Source organism: Tachyglossus aculeatus, chromosome X1, assembly GCF_015852505.1.
Source record: "Tachyglossus aculeatus isolate mTacAcu1 chromosome X1, mTacAcu1.pri, whole genome shotgun sequence".
Classification (NCBI taxonomy): Eukaryota; Metazoa; Chordata; class Mammalia; order Monotremata; family Tachyglossidae; genus Tachyglossus; species Tachyglossus aculeatus.
The window spans coordinates 133895206-133913736 of record NC_052101.1 but is presented as its reverse complement, the minus strand read 5'-3'; the positions used below and the strand labels follow the sequence as shown (position 1 = coordinate 133913736).

Sequence of the window (18531 nt, the reverse complement as noted above, 5' to 3'; positions counted from 1 at the left end):
ACATTCCACAGAAACTGCCCTCTCAAAGGTCACCAGTGACCTCCTGCTTGCCAAATCCAACGGCTGCTACTCTGTCCTAATCCTCCTCGATCTCTCAGCTGCCTTTGACACTGTGGACCACCCCCTTCTTCTCAACACGCTATCTGACCTTGGCTTCACAGACTCCGTCCTCTCCTGGTTCTCCTCTTACCTCTCCGGTCGTTCTTTCTCAGTCTCTTTTGCAGGCTCCTCCTCCCCCTCCCATCCCCTTACTGTGGGGGTTCCCCAAGGTTCAGTGCTTGGTCCCCTTCTGTTCTTGATCTACACTCACTGCCCTGGTGACCACATTCGCTCCCACGGCTTCAACTATCACCTCTACGCTGATGACACCCAGATCTACATCTCTGCCCCTGCTCTCTCCCCCTCTCTCCAGGCTCGCATCTCCTCCTGCCTTCAGGACATCTCCATCTGGATGTCTGCCCGCCACCTAAAGCTCAACATGTCGAAGACTGAACTCCTTGTCTTCCCTCCCAAACCTTGCCCTCTCCCTGACTTTCCCATCTCTGTTGACGGCACTACCATCCTTCCCGTCTCACAAGCCCGCAACCTTGGTGTCATCCTCGACTCCGCTCTCTCATTCACCCCTCACATCCAAGCCGTCACCAAAACCTGCCGGTCTCAGCTCCACAACATTGCCAAGATCCGCCCTTTCCTCTCCATCCCAACCGCTACCCTGCTCATACATGCTCTCATCCTATCCCGTCTGGACTACTGCATCAGCCTTCTCTCTGATCTCCCATCCTCGTGTCTCTCTCCACTTCAATCCATACTTCATGCTGCTGCCTGGATTATCTTTGTCCAGAAACGCTCTGGGCATATCACTCCCCTCCTCAAAAATCTCCAGTGGCTACCAATCAATCTGCGCATCAGGCAGAAACTCCTCACCCTGGGCTTCAAGGCTCTCCATCCCCTCGCCCCCTCCTACCTCACCTCCCTTCTCTCCTTCTACAGCCCATCCCGCACCCTCCGCTCCTCCACCGCTGATCTCCTCACCGTACCTCGCTCTCGCGTGTCCCGCCATCGACCCCCGGCCCACGTCATCCCCCGGGCCTGGAATGCCCCCAATCCCTCTGCCCCTCCACCAAGCTAGCTCTCTTCCTCCCTTCAAGGCCCTGCTGAGAGCTCACCTCCTCCAGGAGGCCTTCCCAGACTGAGCCCCTTCCTTCCTCTCCCCCTCGTCCCCCCTCCATCCCCCCATCTTACCTCCTTCCCTTCCCCACAGCACCTGTATATATGTATATATGGTTGTACATATTTATTACTCTATTTATTTATTTATTTATTTTATTTGTACATATCTATTCTATTTATTTTGTTTTGTTAGTATGTTTGGTTTTGTTCTCTGTCTCCGCCTTTTAGACTGTGAGCCCAATGTTGGGTAGGGACTGTCTCTATATGTTGCCAATTTGTACTTCCCAGGCGCTTAGTACAGTGCTCTGCACATAGTAAGCGCTCAATAAATACGATTGATGATGATGATGATGATTTTAGCTCCCACTTTCTCGATCTTTGCCCACACTGAAATTGTGACCTAGTGATTCTATGTCAGTGTTGTATCACAGATCATCTCCTTCCTCTCCATTCCTCCAGTTACTGCCTCAACCACACTGTGTTCCCGGTTTACCCTAACAACTTCCTTGTTGGTCAGTCAGTAGCATTTATTGAGTGGGGGTGGTCAGTCTACTGAGGGAAGTAAAGGGAAATCATCGTGACAACTAGCCACAACAAAAAAGGGGGAAAAATGAGTTCACAAAATAGTGGAGCAGAAAGAAACAGTGCTACAGCTGTAGGTAGCAAGGTTATTGAAGAATGGATAGATAAGAGCAAATTAGTACAAATTAATCATTTTGGTATTTGTTAAAATGCTTACTCTGTGCTAGGCACTTGTACTAAGTGCCGGAGTAGATACAAGGTAATTGGGGTGGGCACAGTCCCTGTCCCACATAGGGCTCACGGTCTTCATTCCCATTTCACAGATGAGGGAACTGAGTCACAGAGCAGTGAAGTGATTTTCCCATTGTTACACAGCAGAAAAGTGGCAGAGTGAGGATTAGAACCCAGGTCCTCCTGACTCCCAGCCCCGTGCTGTATCCACTATGCCACGCTGATTCTCTGCGAGGTTGAGAATGTGCCTTGGTACCGAGTCAGATAAGCATAAAGGCTAAATGCAGCTTTTGGATTTACACAACCTGGGAAGTTTGCTTAATCGGGAAAGTCCTCATGGAGGAGGGCAAATTTCAGGAAAGGATTTGAAGATGGGGAGAGCTCTAGTGTAATGGGTTGGAAGGGGGAAGGAGTTCCAAGCAGGGACCACGGTATGAACAATGGGTTGTAGCAGGAGAGCCGAAAAAGAGGCACAGTGAGAAAGTCAACTTGAAAGGAAGGAAGAGTGCAAGCTGGGGTCTAGTGTGAAAGAAGAGTGGATGAGTAAGAGGGAGGCTTCTGGCATGCCTTGAAAACACGTGCCTTCAGGGACAAGGGGGCCCAGTGGTGTCATAGAGTGTGACGGGAGAGGTCGGTGGAGGAGCCTTGTGTAATAGCATCGTTGTTTGCTCATTATCCACAGCTCAGTAGGATTCTGTGTGTCATAGCCACAGCAAAGCTGAGCCCTGGGCGGGCGGAATAGCCCCTGAGACAAGCAGTAGTGCGGCAGCACCCATGTGCCTACAGACTCCATTTCTTGCCAACAAGTGCTGTCATCAAATGGTTCCGGTTTTGGAAGGGTTTGGGTATTAATGCAGGGGACACTGGTCCGAATGCTCATGGGGAGGCAGAAGAGGACCTGAAAGATATCTATTTGGATTTCATTTTTCACCCTGATCATTAAAAATGTTTGTATCAATTATACTTATGTTTAAACATATTTTCTATTACTAGCTCCTGGTAGTATAATTCTAGCGAAGCATCAAGTTGTGCCCAAACTTTTGAACTTCCTGTTTCTGGCGAATCTGAATTCTGACGAAAAAACGAGTGTTCTGGTTACCCTTAGGCGTTGCATAGAGTCGTGTGGTAAGTATGTGTATCATTTAGTGGGCTTGACTCTACAGCGAGTCAAATACACATTTTCCACTTTTCAGTTATATATATATATGTATATATATATATATATATAGAGAGAGAGAGAGAGAGAGAGAGAGAGAGTGTGTTATACAACTCCTTCTTGCCTGAAAAAGACCTTTGCCAAGGAAGTTCACCTGTGCAGTTGATGGAAATGTTGTTTCACTAATGTTGCTGCTGATAAAGATATCACAGTTCCTATTTAGGGAGGAAATGATGATACTTCCTAGGATCAGTGCCAGTGATCTTTTCTCAGTGTTGAGATTTAGAACTTTCTAGATAAATGAAGACCATAAACATAATTCTAAATTAAATGGTCAGAAAATGTATTTCATCATTTTCAGCAGAATGTCAATTCTTGGAGGAGATGTGATTTTGATAAGGCTTTGAAGGGGGAGGGAGTGGTATAATGCATAGGAAGGGGAGAGAGTTCCTTTTGAAGTTATGCGTGCAAATGATTTGGTGAAAAGGAAACAGTCACAATATCAAGTTGCCCTTTGGCAAACTTCTGGAATGCCAATTGAATTTTCCTAAAGTCTTGATTAGATGTTGTATGAGTCACCGATTGTGTATTGGTTGATAATTCTGTGGTGTTTGATTTGCTGTCACAGAAGTCACACTGAAGACCGTTTAAAGAGTAACATTTACTTGTAGACAAATGCTCTGACAATTTGGAAAGATCAGAGAGGCAAGATTCTAGTAATAAAACCAGTTCAGCAGTAATTTTTCATCACTTGCCAGGTGATGATAATAATGAGAAAAAAATTCAGGTGTTTATGAAGCATTTACTGTGTGCCAAGCACTGTAGAACACACTGGGGTAGATATAGGAGAATCGGGTCACAGTCTCTGGCTGACCTGGGGCTCACAATCTAAGTAGGAGGGAGATTAGGTATCCCCCTTTTACTGATGGGGGATCTGAGGCCCAGAGAAGTGAAGTGTGAGACTGTGAGCCCATTGTTGGGTACGGATTGTCTCTATTTGTTGCTGAATTGTACTTTCCAAGTGCTAAGTACAGTGCTCTGCACATAGTAAGCTCTCAGTAAATACGATTGAATGAATGGAAGTGAAGTGACTGCCCCAGATCCCCCAGCAGGCAAGCAGCTGAGCCGTGATTAGAACCTAGGTCCTCTGAATTTCAGGCCCTTGCCCTTTCAAGGAGGCCACGTGGCTTCTCTAGATTCATACCTTTAATGCATATCAAATATCACCTTTAAAATGACCCGAGCCATTACTCCTTCCCCCGTTATGCACTCATGGAAACTGAAGGGAGGAAAGTCGGTTTTGACTGAGTTAGTTGAGCCCAAGGCAGGACTTTGAGAGTCACTGATCCTAGGCCCTGGGTCTGCAACAGCAGCTGGAAATATTTTTTTAAATCTAGTAACACTTTTTGTCAGCAAATTCAATCTGCCGTATGGAAACCTTTTTCTGTCTTGTCACATGTATGTTCTCCTGCCTAGATGCATAAAGTATATATGATATGGATGTTAGTGAAGGAACTTTTGTACATTTTCGGTTTCCAAATGAAAATCACCCTTTCTCCCTAGTGAGCATTGATATTTGATGGCTATCACCTCTCTAAGCGTCTACAGTTGGCATTGACCCAATAGCATTCCAATTCTATTCAATCAGTGCATCCCCAGGGTTTGATTGAGCACCAACCGAGTGTACAGATTGCTGGACGTGGCGTGTAGGAGAGTATCTTAGAATCAGCAGCCATCATCCCATCGCAGAAGGAGTTTGTAATCCAGAAAGACATTAAAATAAGTTCCAGGGTGGGGAACAGTAGATGGTAAAGTTATGTACGTCAGCGCTGCAGGGGTTGGGGAGAGGAAGGGGCAGATCCTGGAATCGTGCAGTGGAAAGCGGCAACGTTGGTCAGTAGCCTGAATGTGAGGCTTCTGGGACGGAGAGCAGGGTGGTGTTGTCGACTGAGCAGGGAAAATGAAGGGGAGGAGTGGGTTTAAAGGAAAAGATGAAGACTCCTGAGAGTTGCAGAGGAGGTGTGAGGAGGGAAGGGGTTCCTGGCAGCGGGGAGGGTGTGCGCTAATGGCCTTTCGGCAGGAGATGCAAGAACGAGGCGCAGAGATTCGGTTAGCTCGGAAGGAACAAAGTGTGCGAGCTGGAGTGGAGTGGGAGAAGAAGGTGGTTAAGTAGGCTGACTTAGGGAGCTGACTGAGTGCCTTCAAGGTGATGGCAAGGAGCCTCTGCTGTGGACAAACCGATCCCACCACCACCATCTAGTCAGCATAAATAAACACTGGCTGATTTTAGCGTCCCCTCTATCTAAATAATGCATCTCTAGGAATGAACAGGGCAGGATCGGTACCTCAGCACAAAAGTAGACATTCCTCCAGTTTTTATAGTTGGAGGAGTACTAAAAATGCATCTCCAGGAGGCTTTCCCTAACTTATTTCTCCTTTCTCCTTAGTTCGAGCCCAGCCACCTCCTCAGCACTTTTGCAGCAACCAGGCATTTATCTACCCCAAACCACCTGATGCACTTTTGCACATCCCATCTTACTTAAGCACTAGCTCACTCGCATATCAAATTTCCTTCTTCCTCTTGTTTGTGTTCCCCACTAGTTGTGTCTACTATTGTGTCTCTATTGTATTCTCCCGGTCACTTCCTAGAGTGCTCTGCACATGGTAGGCTTCCATTAAATGTTGCTGTTGGTGACGATGGAAGATGCTGACAACAAGCAAAATGCATACACAGCAAAGCAAGAGACAGGAAGAGAAGCAAAATCCCCAAATTAGCCACAAACAAGAAAATCAGCTCTAGAATAATCCAGAGGAATTCACTACACAGTCATTTTCAAATTAGGGAAAATACTATTCTTATAGGTAGTAGCTGGAATTGCAGATACCCATTTAAAAAGCCTTCAAGGCTTGGGAGGAAAGGGTACTTCCTGAATGGAAAATATATTTAAACCAATTGTTTCCGTGTCCTTTCCACTGCCCCCCGGCCCCTTCAAATCTTCTCTAGCATCTTTTTCTGAATGGAATCAGTGATCGGTAGAATTATTTTGGGAGGATTCTTCTGAAAGACATACAACAAAGCCTGGTGGGAAAAGCATGGGACTGGGAGTCAAGAGACGTGGGTTTCAATGAAGGCTCTGCCACTTGCCTGCTGCGTGATCTTGGGCCCGTCACTTCACCTTGCTGTGACTCATTTTTCCCATCTAGAATGAGGACTCCATTCCAGTTCTCCCTCCCTCTTAGACTGTGATCCAGTGTAGGGTAGGGACTCCATCTGACCTGATTATTTCCTATCACTTCACATAGCGCTTGGTCCATAGTAAGTGCTTAACAAATACCATTATTATTACAATGACATGTTATTATTATTATTATTGTTATGAGAACCAGCATGGCATAAGGCTGGGAGTCAGAAGGTCATGGGTTCTAATCCTGCCTCTGCCACTTTTTTGCTTGTTTGGGTGTCCTTGAGAATGTCACTTCACTTCTCGGTGCCTCGGTTACTTCATCAGTGGGGATTGAGACTGTGAGCCCTATGTAGGACAGGGACCGTGTCCAACCTGATTTGCTTGTATCCACCCCAGTGCTTAGTTCAGTGCCTGGCACATAGTGAGCACTTAACAAATACTATTATTATCATAATTATCATCATCATAATCGTCATCATCATTATTACTGCTATTATTATTATCATAATGGGTGCAGATGTCCTGCAAGAAAAGTGTTAGCCGTTGATGGAAATAGAGAAGACTCTAACTAACTTCATAACATTCTGCAGAGCAAAATCTGATTCTCCTGCTCAAGAACAACGGCCTCAAACTTATTATAGACTCCTTTTCTGCATCTCATAATGAAATTGTAGGCATCATTGTTTCTGTTGTCCTGCAGAACTGTACGATTTGGGGTAAGTTAATTTTTATTATTGGAAAAATGATCCCACGATCTCAGTCTCTAAAGGGTGTCATTCTTTTTACATTATTATTAATAATAATAATAGTATTTGTTAAGCGCTTCCTATGTGCCAAGCACTGTTCTAAGCGCTGACTCGTGTCTTGTGCTTTTATGCTATGTGTTCATGAGGGAAAGCAAATATTCTCCAAAGATGGACAAAGGAAATGCCAGCTGATTCCTCTCTTAACCAGCCCTAGGTACCTTCTGGACTTGTCGGTGTAGTTAGAAGCAGTTTTCTCCCTAAGTAGCAGACAACTGGACACTGCAGCATTTCTCAGATCTCCAGCTCTGAATCTCCACTCTCAGGCCAATGATATAACCTCGTGACTTGCCTCCTCCTTCACATCTTCTCACCTCCCCTTAGCTCACCTCCCCTTAGTTGTCCTTGGTACCCGCAGGGGCTCCCAAACCAGCTCACATCTCTATTCTGAGAAAAGCCTTCTTTGGGTCCCACTGCACCCTCCACTGCTCACCCCATCTCCCTGCTCCCATGTGCATCCAAAGTTAGCTCGGGAGATTACAGCAGAGCAAGCCAAATGTTCTGTACCCTCGAGGAGCTGAAATTCTCTTGGGGGAGACAGACGTACACAGTCCGTACCAATAGTGGGAACAGTTGGCAGGATGAGGATCGAAGAGGAGAGTGAAAGGTGGAATGAACAATTGAATGGACCATCAGTTGCCCATCTCTATATACACGCGAAGGATGGGTGTAAACACCTAACAGCTTAGGCGCAGGTGTCGAGTCGCTTAACATGAAGTGTAGGGAATGAATCGGCAAAGGCATGGTGGAGAAAGCAGAATTTTAGGTGGGCTTTGAAGATTGGGCTTTGAAGTCTGGTGTATTTGGCTGGGGAGGGGACTGGGGGTCAGGGGAAGAGTGTGAGCCAAAGAGCTGGACATGGGAGAGTCGAGAGCGAGGGATGGTTGACTTGTGAGCAGGGCTGTGATGGATGGAGGGGACTGATTTGTAAGATGGAGAAAGTTGTCAATGGCAAGGAGCTTCTGCTTAATGGGGAGGGAGATGGGTGGCCATTGGAGGGTTTTAAGGAGTGGAGCTAGGTGTTGCTGAGACATGTTTCAGGAAGATGATAAAGGAAGGAGTGTTTGGAATCGACTAACGGGGGAAGATGCTGTAGGCATGGAGTCCAGGGCAGAGACGATATGAACAGATCTTGAAGCATAGTTCAAGTCTGGTTGAAGAGGAAAGGACACATTTAGGCAGTGTTTTGGAGGAAGTATGGTAAGATTTAGCAGCGTGGCATGTCTTTTATCCACTTCTGGAAAAATAAAGGCTAATGGCCATAATCATTGGCTTATCTCAAGGAACAGGCATTAGGCATCTAGAATTGGGACTCCCAATTAAAAGATCAGAAAAATGGGGAAAAAATATTCTCATCTGTGTTCTCTTAGCATTTTCAGTTGAAGATAACATGAGAACTAAATGACTTGATACTAAATTTCTGACAGGCTAGCGACTTGGATCCCGACGCTTTTTCTTAAAAAGATGAAGTGAATAAGGATTACTCTTGTTATCTTCCCTATTTCTTTTAAAGAGATTATGTCTTACTCCCAAAGTTATTTCTGAAGGAAAACTGGGGTTCCATGAGAAGAAATACGATATAGGGCTTAGTGTGTTGTGTGCTGTTTTGTGAGTTGAAGTTTGGTGACATTTAAAGTGGTGGGGCGTGAATTTTTGTGAACTAGTTTTCATGACCATAAAGCATTAGCATTGAAACGTTTTTCTTTCCAATTTTACATAGCTGAGCAGTTCCTTGATAAACTTCTTGCGTATGTTTCAAATGAGGTTTCTGAAATGGAAAATCAAGGAAGAGCTCTTGGCCACTTGAAGAAAACTAAAGAAACCTTGACTAAAGAACAGTTTAAAAGAGAAGAAGATGAGGTTTGCCTATTTCTTTCAAAGATTACAATTCCTCTTCCAAAGATTTTAAGGAAGGTCTGATAATTCTCTGTGCATGAATCATAATTTGGGCAGGGACAGAAAACTGAACTGCCAGTTCTTCAGAATGGTCATTGTCATATTGTCCACATAGAGATATGAGGGGAAGGGAATCCTGGTCATTCATAGGGAAGGGCCAGTTGGGGCAATTGCTCCATGTCCCTCCTTCCTTCTGGGGAATTGGAGTTCTGGGAAGCTGTTGTTGTGTGGGAGAGGCAGACGAAGCCACTCATGTGGTAGCTTTCTGGGGTCCCCTGGCCAGCGAGGGAGAAACCACCTAGGGTGATTTTAGACTGTGAGCCCACTGTTGGGTAGGGACTGTCTCTATGTGTTGCCAACTTGTACTTCCCAAGCGCTTAGTACAGTGCTCTGCACACAGTAAGCGCTCAATAAATACGATTGATTGATTGATTGATTGATTGATGAGCCCGAGACCCATCAGAAGAGGCGGGCGGTGGGGAAGTGAAAGGGGAAGCAGCATACACGGGAGGCCATGTGCCCTGCACCTCCTGGGGTATCTCTGAGCGGAATGAGGCCCAGGATGGAGCAGTGACACCGCTAATGTCTATCTCTTTACGAGACCTTCTGCCAGAATAGCATAGGCTGAGGTATAGTGAAAAAATACTCCAGTGAGAAGGATTTGGGCCCAGGATGGGGGGTGATAATTAGGGCCCCTTTAACCTGGAGTCAGCAGTAGCTGAGAGAACTTCAAGAATCAATTTACACACAGTAAGCCCTCAACAAATACCTTTGATTGATTAATTGATTGATTTACAGTAGGTTGAAGGGCATCTATGTAGCTGTGTTTACTGTTGGAAAATGAATCTGCCTAGGATGAGATTTTGTGCAGGGGTGTACAAGTGTAGAGTGTAAGCTCCTTGTAGGTAGGGATTGCATCTCCCGACACCCAAATGATGTCTGTGCATCTGAATAATGATAAAAATGATAATAATAATGACATTTCTTAAACGCTTACTATGTGCAAAACACTGTTCTAAGCGCGGGGGAGGTTACAAGATGATCAGGTTGTTCCACTGGGGGCTCAAAGTCTTAATCTCCATTTCACAGTTGAGGTAACTGAGGCCCAGAGAAGTTAAGTGCCTTGCCCAAAGTCACAGAGCTGCCAATTGGTGGAGCCGGGGTTTGAACCCATGACCTCTGACTCCAAAGCCCGTGCTCTTTACACTGAGCCACGCTGCTCCTCACACTGCTGATCTGAAGAAAGAACTTCTTTGGACCTCTGCCATTTGCACGTCCTGGCCCTGCTTCTGATTTGGCCTGTTACTATTATGATCTTTCCGATGGTATTTATTGTGAGCCTACCGGTCGGTCAATCGTATTTATTGAGCGTCGACTGTTGTAAGTGCTTGGGAGAGTACCGTCAAATTAGAAGGTCGATCCCTTTCCTTAAAATGTTTATTTCTTCTAGCTAACACCACTCTTTTTCCACATTGTTTGAGAGCAACGCTACGTGGAGACACAGGCAAACCTGCCTCTTTGGAATTTTTTCTGCGGTGTCTTGTATTGCAGGAACAAGGCCCTAAAACAGAAAGTGTGGTTGGAGATTCCTTGCAGAAAGACAGTGACCAAGAAAAGGCTCTTCCAAAGCAATGTTCTGAGTTAGGTGCTCAGATTTACCACCCATCTGCAAACGATGAGCTAGAGAGTCAATTAGAGAGTCCTGGAGGAGTTGTCACAGGTGCTTTTTCTAGGGAGTGTGAACCAATTGGAAGGTAAACCATAACCAAGGGTAACGCAGTGGTTTCGTTTTAATTCAGACTAGCTGTATCATGTGAATATGAAATCCCGATTAAGTGAAAAAACTCAACGGGTTTTAGGCCGCGTGTGATAGAGGGAATAGGGAACCTACCTGGCCCTTTCCTCCTGCCCTCCAAAACCCCTTTAATTCTGACATGACTGAGCCCATGAGATGAGTCTGGCCCATGCAGAATCCCAGAAATGGAAGAAGGAAACTTGAGCGGTCACCTGGGCCTGCTCTTTTCCAAAATTCTGCACTGGCTTCTCGTGTCCCTCAATCAATCAAACAATCAATCGTATTTATTGAACGCTTACTGCGTGCAGAGCACTGTACTAAAAGCTTGGGAAATACAAGCTGGCAACATATAGAGACGGTCCCTACCCAACAGTGGGCTCACAGTCTAGAAGGGGGAGAAGGAGAACAAAACCAAACATACTAACAAAATAAAATAAATAGAATAGATAGGTACAAGTAATATAAATAAATAAATAGAGTAATAAATACATAAAAACATATATACATATATACAGGTGCTGTGGGGAAGGGAAGGAGGTAAGATGCGGGGGATGGAGAGGGGGACGAGGGGGAGAGGAAGGAAGGGGCTCAGTCCGGGAAGGCCTCCTGGAGGAGATGAGCTCTCAGTAAGGCCTTGAAGGGAGGAAGAGAGCTAGCTTGGCCGATGGGCAGAGGGAGAGAGGGCATTCCAGGCCCGGGGGATGACGTGGGCCGGGGGTCGATGGCGGGACAGGAAGGCTGAGTAGGTGCGAATGAGGTTGTCGTTAATGTAACTTGGTGCTAACAAGGGACTTTTTTCCCGGGGTGGGGTGGGGGGGAGTCTATGGCGTCTATGGCGGACCGGACCGGGAAGCGGGGTTGGGGGGCACTAGAAGGAAGGTCTTTTAAGTGGCGGGGGGGGTGGAAGCAGGGGGCGTCGATGGCGGCGCTCGGAGGAGAGGAGCCTTCCGGGAGCAGCGGGGGGCCACGCGGTGTGATGGCGGGAGGGCGGGCGGGCGGGGCGGGCAGGCGGGCCTCTCGGGAACGGAGTCCCGGGCGTCTATGGCGGCACGCTCTGAGGAGAGGAGCCTTCCGGGAGCAGCAAGGCCGCGCGGTGTGATGGCGGGCGGAAGGGCCTCTCGGGAACGGAGTCCCGGGCGTCCATGGCGGGCCTCTCTGGCGCTCTGAGGAGAGGAGCCTTCCGGGAGCAGCGGGGGCCACTGGGTGTGTTGGCGGGCGGGCCTCTCGGGAACGGAGTCCCGGGCGTCCCCTCCGTGTGGGATGACAATTCACCGTCCGCTTCATGGCTCTACGCCTCCTGGCAGGCAGTGTGTATCTCGATTCAGTTGTATGTTCCCGAATGATGATGGTATTTCTTAAGCGCTTGCTATGTGCCAAGCACTATTCTAAGCGCTGAGGTAGGTACAGGGTTATCAGGTTGTCCCACGTGGGACTCACAGTCTTAATTCCCATTTTACAGGTGAGGTAGCTGAGGCGCAGAGAAGTTAAACGACCTGCCCAAAGTCACACGGCTGACAAGTGGCGGGGCTGGGATTGGTACACAAGACCTCTGACTCCCAAGCCCGTGCTCTTTCAACTAAGGCACGTTGCTTAGGGCAGATGCTTAGGACGGTGCTTAGTTCAGTGAATGCCATTGATTGATTGGTCGATTGTGTTTGGTTATGACTCCTCCCCAGGTCTTTTTCAGATGTTTTGTGCCTGGACAGGCTTCCCCCATTGGATTGTCCTTTATCTCCTGAAGTACGCCGTCACACATTGTCCTTTCAGACTTCCATTGTCTTTTTACGGGATCATTTGTTCAGGGTCACTTGGCCTTCCAAAATGTCAGCCACCCTACTCAGCTTTGTAAATTTGATGAGCATAGTCACAATTCGTTCCTCCTAAGTATTAATCAAGATATTCACTAGAACCATCCATTGTGTCCTTTTAACCTACTGTCCCTTTACTTTTAACGAACCTGTGTTTGAACATCCAGCTCCGGAAGACGAAAGGAGAGCACAGCAGCCACCAAAGGAAGGTACAGTAGCAAATGTTTTCTCTCCTCTGTGTTAAGTTTAGCTGGAAATTCGAGGGGAGAAAAAGAGTCCACCCTTCACCACCTCCAGTGACTGTCTGAGCTCTTACTTCCCACTACAGCTGGCTCCATCCCCCAGAACCTTTCATCTTCTGTTTTAATAGGATTTATGATGTTTTGATTGAATTTGATTGTTAAAAAATGTTCCTAGTGAATGAAATAATTTGTGCAATGTTAAAAAATATTATTTTACCTAAGTCAATAAGAGCCTAACTCACGTGGAGTGAGTTATGTACTAAGAAAGAACGTCTTCATCTTATAGCCTTTCAGCAACAGGAAGACTGGATTGGTAGTTGCGAGTTCAGAGTTAGGAACGTTTTTTTCAGGATGAAAAGCCTCACCGCAATGGCAAGAAAATTTTATTCATGGGAACATTGATGAATTTTGAAGGGGAAATCATTTTTTTTTCCCAATCCAATGCCATTACGTTCAAGGTTACTCGATCATTCAGTCGGTGGTATTTATTGAATACTACCATGTGCAGAGAGCACTAAACTAAGCACTTGGAAATGTAAACTAGAATGGAGTTGGTAGACGTCTTCACTGCCCACAAGGTGTTTACAGTCTAGAGTCAGAGACATGAAAATGAGTTAGGGACATGTACCTGAATGCTAGAGTTGGCCAAAGGGATGGCATAACTCGAGGTGCTGGGAATTGGGGAAAACTGGTTGGAGGAGGAAGGATTGAAGTAAGGATTTGTAAGTGGGGAGGCTGTGGTCTGTCTGAGGAGGGGAAGGAGGGAGTTCCAAGCCGGGGAAACTGGGTGAGTGAGGGATTGAAGGCGGGAGACTCGAGAGTGAGGTCCAGTGAGAAGGTTGTTTGTGGGGGAATGAAGAGCACGATTTAGGGGACAGCGGGTAGAGAGAGCAGTTAGTTCGGGCGGGACCAGATGGTGGAGAGCCTGGAAGCCGATTGATGGTTTTGTTTAATGAGAAGAGACACAGGGAGCCCGTGGAGAGCTTGAAGGACAGGACAGATGTGGGTCAGGCGACGATGCTTTGGGAAGATGATCTGTGCAACAATTTGTCGCGGGGAGGGTGGTATTTATTAAGTCCTTACTGTGTGCAGAGCACCTACGTCCTTGGAAGAATACGCAGGTGGGAATTAGATACTGTCTCTTACACAGGTCTCTCACGTGTTTCACTAAAATGTTGACGGGAAAGGAGAGGGGCAGCCATGCTAGTTGCAGAATTGCTGGCGGTCCCCATTTTATCATCCCCTTTGGCGGATGATGTTCCCTAGCATTGTCCACACTGTGCTCTGTGGGGAAGGGCATTTTTCTTCCTCGCAATTGCTCTGTGGAGGCAATTCTCTCAGCTGTTAACGACCGTCCGAGTGAGGGGTGGGGGCAGGTGGATGGACAGACAGACAGACGGCCCAGGAGGTAATGCAAATGTGCAGACTATAAAACCTTTAATCTGACATGTTTACATAATGATTACAGAACAACACTAGAATCCCTACGAAGGTGCAGAAGAAAAAGTAGCCTCCATTTTGACTCCAGTAAAGAAAACCGGGAAAACCATTGGATTTGAAGTTCATGGTCCTTACCCAGGAAGGAAGACTACAGTGCATCTTGCCTATAAATACTACAAGTTGGAGAAATTAAATGATATATAATTCCTGAAAGAAGGTTTTTTTGTAGAGATTTTTTTAAAAAATAGTAACTGTTCTTTGTTTTAAGCGAGTTGTGTCCTGCCAAATCCGAGTGGTTTCCCTGTGTGATATTCAAATGGGAGGCAGTGATATGGTTTTCTAAACGTGTTTATGGTTGCATGAGATCTGGATAACTTTTTTGCTTGTTAAAGAAGCAGGCAAAAAGAAACACGCAACTTGGACTGTTTTTAGCCGTTTGTTTTAGAATTTGTCTTTTGTTTTACCTAAGACAAATGATTAAGGGGTGGCAGGGGTCACTAAATGTTTTAATAGGATTTATGATGTTTTAATTGAATTTGATTGTTAAAAAATGTTCCTGGTGAATGAAATAATTTGTGGAATGTTAAAAAATATTATTTTACCTAAGTCAATAAGAGCCTAACTTACTACCGTGGAGTGAGTTATGTACTAAGAAAGAACATAGCCTATTGTTCCCACGCGGTTGTGTCGTCTCTGGCTCATACACAAAAGAGAATATAAGACACCCTTGATCAATAAGTGAAATGTCTTAGGTAAGTTAAAGGAGATGCCATTAATAAATAAAAAGGGTGATTTTTTCCTGAAAATCTGTTGGAATGGTCTTGTTGAGTATTTTTTCTCCCTTGGCTTGCAGAAACTGTGCACAATTGACTTGGCCCCACGACATTATACACCACTGGTTCTCTTAAATTTTTATGTTCTCATTCCTTTTATTCCACTCCCTCCCATCCTTTCTGATGTTCTGGCTTCATCACTGAAATACGTACATTTAGAGAAGCAGTATGGCTTAGTAGAAAGAGCAGGGGCTTGGGAGTCGGAGGTCGTGGGTTCTCATTCCGGCTCTGCCACTTATCAGCTAGGTGACTTTGGGCAAATCACTTAACTTCTCTGTGCCTCAATTACCTCATCTGTAAAATGGGGGATTAAGACTGTAAGCCCCACGCGGGGGCAACCTGATTACCTTATATCTACCCCAGCGCTTAGAACAGTGCTTGGCACATAGTAAGCACTTAACAAATGCCATCATTATTATTATCATCATTATTACACGTGGCATTATTTCTTTGACCTGACTTGACAAGTAAAGCCTTGAATACACGTAGGCTCAGGGCTCTTAAAGCTACAATTGAAAGCTTCGCCTAATCCAAATAAGCCGTGGACTCAATATACCCAATTCACCCAAGCGTGGCCCTTTTCGAAAGGTGGTGTGGGAAACCCAGCCATTTCTCCAAATAATGGCACATGTATTGCTGGGTGTCACATTTTCCTGAGGAACATAAGAGGACACCTCTTCTGTCCTTAGGTTACAAATGAGATGTGACCAGATTCTGAGCTTCTGTTTAAAAAGAGCACAATGGCAGCCATCAACTCCCTCTAATGGACCATTTGTGAAGTCTGAAGCTATTACAGTGACATGAGAACTCCATAGTCAGTGATCATCAAGCATCTGACGGTGAGGTTCCTTAGAAAAATGGTTATGACGTGAATAAGGCAGATCTTGCCATGAGACAAGTTCTTCTTTTAACTTGAGCCAGCACTCACCACTGTCCCCACATTTGTTGTCCATTTGTGCGGACAATAGCTGTGCTATCATTCCTGCTCTCTTAAGCAATGTTCGTTTAGGACGTTTTTGATGACAACACAGTTCTAGATCATTGGCCTCATTTAGACACAGCTGAAGACAATTCTAGTAAAAGGCTCCTAGGTAATTTGAATATTCCCCAATTTCATTTTCTATCCCTTGGAACACGCTAGGACCTATCCTGCACTAAGGGCCAAAAGTATTCACTAATCTACACGTTGAATTTAGGGCACCACAGAAGGACGGTCACTGGGGGCTCTTGCCACCCATCACATTAATTGCCGTCGCATCGGTATCTGAGGCACACAGAGACGGAGAAAGGCAGCAGGTGAAACCTGCGCCTCTGCCGCATTGGCCCAGGACTGGGGGTTCTCTTTACGATGGGTGAGGCCTCTGAGCCTTCTTTCCCCTAGCTAAGGACGTTGAGAGTGGAGCAGTCCATTTAGTCGTCGGTGCCGTCGTGTGTGGGGAGCCCAGGGTCTCTTTCCTTGCTTGCCATTTCTCACGCCATCCCCAGCTTCCATTCTCCTGTTGCGCACCATTCGATTCCCACTTTCTGAGTTTTCTATAAAGCCTCACTTGAAGATCTCTTTTGCTGAAGTCGGTGTCTGTGTGCCGAGTGGATGTCGCAGCAATCAACCACTAAATCGGTGGTATATATTGAGCGCTTACTGTATGCAGAGCACTATACTAAAGCACTTGGGAGAGAACAGTATAATACTGGGGAGAAATGATCCCTGCCCTCGAAGGGCTTACAGTGTGGTTGTGGAGGCAGACATTAAAATAAGTTACAGGTGGGGGAAATGGGAGTATGTTAGGATGTATTCAGAAGTGCTCTGAGACTGGGGGTGGGGCTAGTGTCAAAGTGCTAAAGGCTTACAGACCCAAGTGCCTAGGTAACAAAGAAAGGTGGAAAATAGAGTGGGGAAATGAGGGGTTAGTCAGGGAATGGCCTCTTGGAGGTGATAGGATTTTAGGAGGGAATTGGAGAAGGGGAGAGTGGTGGTCTGCTGCATGTGAAGAGAGGGTTTCGGGGCCAGAGGGAAGGTGTAAGCAAGTGGTAGGCATTGTGAAGGATGAGATCGAGGCACATTGAGTAGGTTGGTTATTAGAAGAGCAAAATGTGTAAGTTGGATTGTACTAATAATGATATCTGTTAAGCGCTTACTTTGTGCCAGGCATTGTATTAGGGAAGCAGTTAGAAAAGATCCCGGGCTTTGGAGTCAGAGGTCATGAGTTCGAATCCCGCTCCGCCACGTCTGCTGTGTGACCTGGGGCAAGTCACTTCACTTTCTGAGCCTCAGTTACCTCATCTGGAAAATGGGGATTAAGACTGTGAGCCCCACGTGGGACAACTTGATCACCTGGTATCCCCCCCCCAGCGCTTAGAACAATCAATCAATCAATCAATCAATCAATCAATCGTATTTATTGAGTGCTTACTGTGTGCAGAGCACTGTACTAAGCGCTTGGGAAGTACAAGTCGGCAACACATAGAGACAGTCCCTACCCAACAGCGGGCTCACAGTCTAGAAGGGGGAGACAGAGAACAAAACCAAACATACTAACAAAATAAAATAAATAGAATAGATATGTACAAGTAAGGTAAATAAATAGAGTAATAAATATGTACAAGCATATATACATATATACAGGTGCTGTGGGGAAGGGAAGGAGGTAAGATGGGGGGGATGGAGAGGGGGGATGGAGGGGAGAGGAAGGAAGGGGCTCAGTCTGTGAAGGCCTGATGGAGGAGGTGAGCTCTCAGCAGGGCCTTGAAGGGAGGAAGAGAGCTAGCTTAGGGGGATGGGCCGAGGGATTGGGGGCATTCCAGGCCCGGGGGATGGGACGTGGGCCGGGGGGGTCGACGGCGGGAGACAGGCGAGAACGAGGCACGGGGAGGAGATTAGTGGCAGAGGAGCGGAGGGTGCGGGCTGGGCTGTAGAAGGAGAGAAGGGAGGTGAGGTAGGAGGGGGGCGAGGTAATGGACAGCCTTGAAGCCGAGGGTGAGGAGTTTCTGCCTGATGCCACAGATTGATTGGTAGCCACCGGAGATTTTTGAGGAGGGGGAGTAACATGCCCAGAGCATTTCTGGACAAAGACAATCCGGGGCAGCAGCATGAAGTATGGACTTATGTGGGGGAGAGACACGAGAACAGTGCTTTGCACATAAGTAAGTGCTTAACAAATGTCATTATATTAGTAGTATTATTACTAAGCTCTGGGGTGGATCTAAGCAAATCAATCAATCGTATTTATTGAGCGCTTACTCTGTGCAGAGCACTGTACTAAGCGCTTGGGAAGTACAAGTTGGCAACATATAGGAGACAGTCCCTACCCAACAGTGGGGCTCACAGTCTAGAATCGAGGTGGACACAGTCCCTGTTCCATATGGGGCTCACAGTCTCAATCCCCATTTTACAGATGAGGTAAGTTTACAGTCTGAATCCCCATTTTACAGATGAAGTAACTGAGGCACGGC

General features: G+C 46.4%; 1 protein-coding gene across 3 annotated transcripts in view; it reads left to right on the top strand.

Moving 5' to 3' along the window:
* Positions 1-14343, top strand: part of LOC119950559 (telomere repeats-binding bouquet formation protein 1-like) — a 36365-nt gene extending 22022 nt beyond the window's left edge. Inside the window, exons 10-15 of one of the 3 annotated variants that reach the window (XM_038773076.1) lie at positions 2917-3048; positions 6855-6980; positions 8788-8927; positions 10515-10683; positions 12734-12775; positions 14277-14343. In XM_038773076.1, coding sequence (XP_038629004.1) covers positions 2917-3048; positions 6855-6980; positions 8788-8927; positions 10515-10683; positions 12734-12775; positions 14277-14287 — 620 coding nt within the window. In that variant the 3' untranslated portion in view covers positions 14288-14343. The remainder of the gene's footprint in view (positions 1-2916; positions 3049-6854; positions 6981-8787; positions 8928-10514; positions 10684-12733; positions 12776-14276) is intronic. The other 2 variants (XM_038773077.1, XM_038739809.1) reach the window with 2 other exon arrangements.
* The last annotated feature ends 4188 nt before the right edge of the window (positions 14344-18531 follow it).